General features: G+C 34.7%; 1 protein-coding gene across 4 annotated transcripts; it reads left to right on the top strand.

The window, feature by feature from the left end:
• The first annotated feature begins 500 nt into the window (after nt 1–500).
• Nucleotides 501–3824, top strand: LOC112797343 (subtilisin-like protease SBT1.1). 4 transcript variants are annotated; one of them, XM_072235984.1, is made up of 3 exons: nt 501–884; nt 1023–1988; nt 2289–3824. In XM_072235984.1, exons 1-3 carry the CDS (start codon nt 851–853, stop codon nt 3644–3646), a joined length of 2358 nt encoding a protein of 785 aa, XP_072092085.1. In that variant the 5' UTR covers nt 501–850; the 3' UTR covers nt 3647–3824. The 4 variants fall into 4 exon arrangements, with proteins under 4 accessions (XP_072092085.1, XP_025696009.1, XP_072092086.1 ...); XM_072235985.1 differs by having other exon boundaries at nt 694–884; nt 1023–1898; XM_025840224.3 differs by having other exon boundaries at nt 626–1988.
• The last annotated feature ends 725 nt before the right edge of the window (nt 3825–4549 follow it).

Raw genomic sequence — 4549 nt, forward strand, 5'->3', positions numbered from 1 at the left:
GCACATGGACACTTAGACGGTTAGACTTGTTGCTGCCTGTTAGTAATATATATATATATATATATATATATATATATATATCAGCTCTGCTACGTTACCAACAGCATATTTGCCAACTTATGCCAACTCTTATTTATAATTGTGTTTCATGAAAGTGTGTTCGTGGATGTGTCTAATAAAAATGTATTTTTTATAACTGTGTTTAATAGAAGTGTCTTTATAGATATATTTTCTGGATGTGTCTCTTTATATATGTATTTAAAATATATTAATTATTAGACACATCTATGAACACACTTCCATGAAATACAAATATAAATAAGAATTGGCAGAAGTTGACAGATGATATATTGGTACCCTATACTTTTCCTATATATATATATATATATATACTCTAAAGTTGGAAAATAACATTAAAGATATACTAAGAAAATATGCGCTGAAAAAGTCTACTAAGGCGTATAAATGCTTTCATTATACCAGTATGACTATTCCTTCTTATGCAAGAGTCTATTAGACTTTGCATGTGAGCAACGTTCATGCTCATTTATTATGTGTTGAAAATTAATCATAGATGTTCCAAGATCCTGGTATAAATCGATTTTCTTAGAAGCTTAAGCTATTTGCCGAAGATACATAACATAAGTTGTTTCTATATATTAGATCAGTAATGCATATAAAGTTTTTGACATCATTGTTATCTAATTCAGGGTTTACAAACGTGAGTATAACTAAAGCAAAGACAAGGTAGTAGACTCTATTGCGTAGTTGCAATAAGCATATATATAGAAAGTTAAATCTTTGGTGTAAATTCACACGCAGTTGACTTATCAAATCATTATCAAATCATATGACGAATTTCAAATATAACTTCACATTTGTACGTAAGTCTTCACTAAATCTTTTCCAACTTTTTCAGTGCTTATTAGCATTCTTTATACACAGTTTTTCTCATGCTCTTGTGCTAAGTGCTAAATCATATGTTCTTATGCATAAGTATTTGATTTTGTTTTTCTTGTCAGGCATCATGATTTCTAGATTACTCTTCATATTCTTTGCCCTTGTGGTGACAAATTCAATGTCTATGATGGTTCAAAAGACCTACATTGTTCACATGGACAGAACCAAAATTAGAGCCTCAATTCATTCTCAAGACATCACAAAACCATGGTTTGAATCAGTCATTGATTCCATTTCTGAATCTTCAACACAAGAAGAACAAGAACAAGAGATTCTACCTCCCCGGCTTCTTTATGTATATGAAACCAACATGTTTGGTTTCGCGGTGTGCCTTTCGCAGAAACAACTCGAATCCTTGAGCAAAGTCGATGGCTTCCTTTCAGCATTACCTGATGAACTATTAACCCTTCACACAACACACACTCCAAATTTTCTTGGCCTAAAGAATGGAATAGGCCTTTGGAGTGCTCAAAATTTGGCCTCAGATGTAATAATTGGCATCATCGATTCGGGGATTTGGCCGGAACACATCAGTTTCAAAGATTCAGGGTTGTCCTCTGTACCTTCTCATTGGAAAGGTATTTGTGAACAGGGCACAAAATTCTCTGCTTCAAATTGCAACAAGAAACTCATTGGTGCAAGGACTTATCTCAAAGGGTACGAAAAATCCGTCGGGAAGATCAACGACACGGCGGATTATCGTTCCCCTCGAGACTCCATAGGGCACGGAACACACACTGCTTCGACCGCAGCCGGTAGCTTGGTGAAGAATGCAAGCTTCTATGGCCTTGCTAGTGGCTCAGCAAGTGGAATGAGGAAAACTTCAAGAATTGCAGCCTATAAAGCTTGTTGGCCTGCTGGATGTGTTAATTCGGACATACTCGCCGCCATGGACCAAGCAGTTTCCGATGGAGTTGATGTGTTATCACTCTCTTTAGGTGGATTTCCCAAACCTTACTATGGTGATAGCATCGCCATAGCCTCGTTTGGTGCAGCGAAAAACGGTGTTTTTGTTTCTTGCTCTGCAGGTAAACAGGGACCGATTATAAAGGGGCCAATAGCGACTTCTGTCGGCCATAATTTTAAACAATTATATTTTTATACGTATTTAAAGAAATAAAAAATCTTGTGTAATTCAATAGTTTTATAGGTGATTATTTTAATAATATTAACATATTGTTTTTTTATGTAACTATCGTATCAAAAATGAAACCATTGTAAAAACTTTTAAGATTTTTTTATGTTTATAAACCTTTTTTTCTTTTAAGATTCAATAATTTCATATCATGTGTCAATTGCTTTTAAAATTTCTAGATCCGCCTGTGTAGGTAATTATGGACCTCACCCGTCTACGGTTGGAAATAGCGCGCCATGGATCATGACAGTTGCAGCCAGCTACACTGACAGAACGTTTCCGACGAAAGTAAGGCTCGGCCGCGGAGAAGTTTTCCGAGGATCTTCGCTGTACCATGGAAGAAAAACAAGTCAATTGCCTCTTGTTTATGCAAAATCAGCAGGTGCTAATAAAGAAGCACAATACTGCACAGAAAATTCACTTGATCAAAATCTTGTTAAGGGGAAAATTGTTGCTTGTGAGAAAGGACTAAACAGCAGAACTGAGAAGGGAATGGTGGTTCAAAAGGCCGGTGGTGCCGGAATGATACTACTCAACTCAGAGAGCCAAGGAGGTGAGCTTCTTGCTGATCCTCACATATTGCCAGCAACTTCATTAGGTGCCTCAGAAAGTAGCATTGTTAGAAACTATATCCGAACTTCGAAAAATACACCAACGGCCTCAATTTCCTTCCTAGGGACAAAATACGGCGAGCCTGCGCCGGCTATGGCGGCGTTTTCTTCTAGAGGGCCAAACTATTTTGGACTTGATGTGATTAAACCGGATGTTACTGCTCCCGGTGTGAACATTTTGGCGGCGTGGCCGGCGAAAGTTAGCCCAAGTTTGCTGAAAAGTGACAAAAGAAGTGTTATGTTTAACATTATTTCAGGCACTTCAATGTCATGTCCTCATGTTAGTGGCATAGCTGCATTGATCAAATCTGTTCATAAAGATTGGTCTCCTGCAGCCATAAAATCTGCATTGATGACTACTGCATACATATTGAACAATAAAGGCGATCCGATCAGGGATGCCGGATCGAATAATTCGGCTTCTGCTACTCCTTTTGCTTTTGGTTCTGGCCATGTTAACCCAGAAAGTGCATCTGATCCAGGTTTAGTATATGATATAAACACACAAGATTATTTAAATTACTTGTGTAGCCTTAACTATACAGATTCTGAGATTGCTTTGGTATCAAGAGAGAATTTTGTGTGTCCTAAAAACTCAGTTCTTCAAGCTGGTGACTTGAATTACCCTTCATTTTCTGTTCTATTTGATAGAGTGGGACAAAATTCTAGTGTGACATACAAGAGGGTTGTCACAAATGTTGCAAAATCACAAAGTGCTAATTATGTGGTTAATGTTGAACAGCCAAGGGGAGTTTCAGCTACTGTAGAACCAAGGAAACTGAAATTTGAGAAAATGGGACAGAAATTGAGCTATAGTGTGACATTTTCTTCAATTGGAAAAAGATTAAGAGATGCTGGTTCCAATTCATTTGGGTCACTGACTTGGGTTTCTGGAAAATATTACAAGGTTAGAAGTCCTATTGCTGTAACATGGCAATAGAAAATTTGAGAAGAGGATTTAGGGAACTTTACTTGATTGGATGAATCCATCACATTATTGGTGTTGAAAATAACATGCTATTAGTTTAGCATCATCATAAGGGTAATTTCTTTGTAATTGTTTCTTGCTAATTATTTTTCAATGTTGTAATTTGGAGTGTTCAATTTGCAACCTTTTTTCCTTCTTGTTTCATGAATTTTGATATCCCAGCCAGATTCAAGCCAAAAATCAAATGGGTATAACCACAGAAAATCACCCTTAGAGACTTGAAACATTATTTGTGCAGTTATGCTATCTAAATATTATTTTATTTAATTTAAAAATAATAAACCCATTTCTTGAAAATTTTCCAAATGTGTTCATTAACTAAGTTGTTCTTTCTTTTTTCAATTGTTAATAAAAACAAATATTTTAACAACATTTTTCGTATCAAGGTTATATATTTAAAAATCTTTAGTGAAGAATGGTATATAATACCATTAAAGAAATCATTCATCCACATTTTAAAATTGAAAGGCCAAAGTGTATATAAAATAAAACATTAGAAGATATTTTAGCGACCAAATATCAATAGTTCTATCTGGCTTTGGACAGATCACAGATCAGCTATATTAGTTTCTGATCTCTCACTTATAATCACTTTATTACCTAGATAATAGGAGAGAAAATGGTGATACTATAATAATAATTTTATAATTATTTTTATGTGAAGATGTTTTTTTTTTATTATTAGATGATAAATTATAGAGTTTGAGTGATATATTATAAAAATGTTATCTTTATTCAAAGTGTGACTAAACAAAAAATTACACTTTTAATACAAGTATTTTCATAAAAAAAATTTTAACTTTTTTTATTTGAATAGGCACCTCATTATCATAGTCTTTTTTTTCTTCATTCAAA

The sequence above is a fragment of the Arachis hypogaea genome, chromosome 4 (assembly GCF_003086295.3).
Source record: "Arachis hypogaea cultivar Tifrunner chromosome 4, arahy.Tifrunner.gnm2.J5K5, whole genome shotgun sequence".
Lineage (NCBI taxonomy): Eukaryota > Viridiplantae > Streptophyta > Magnoliopsida > Fabales > Fabaceae > Arachis > Arachis hypogaea.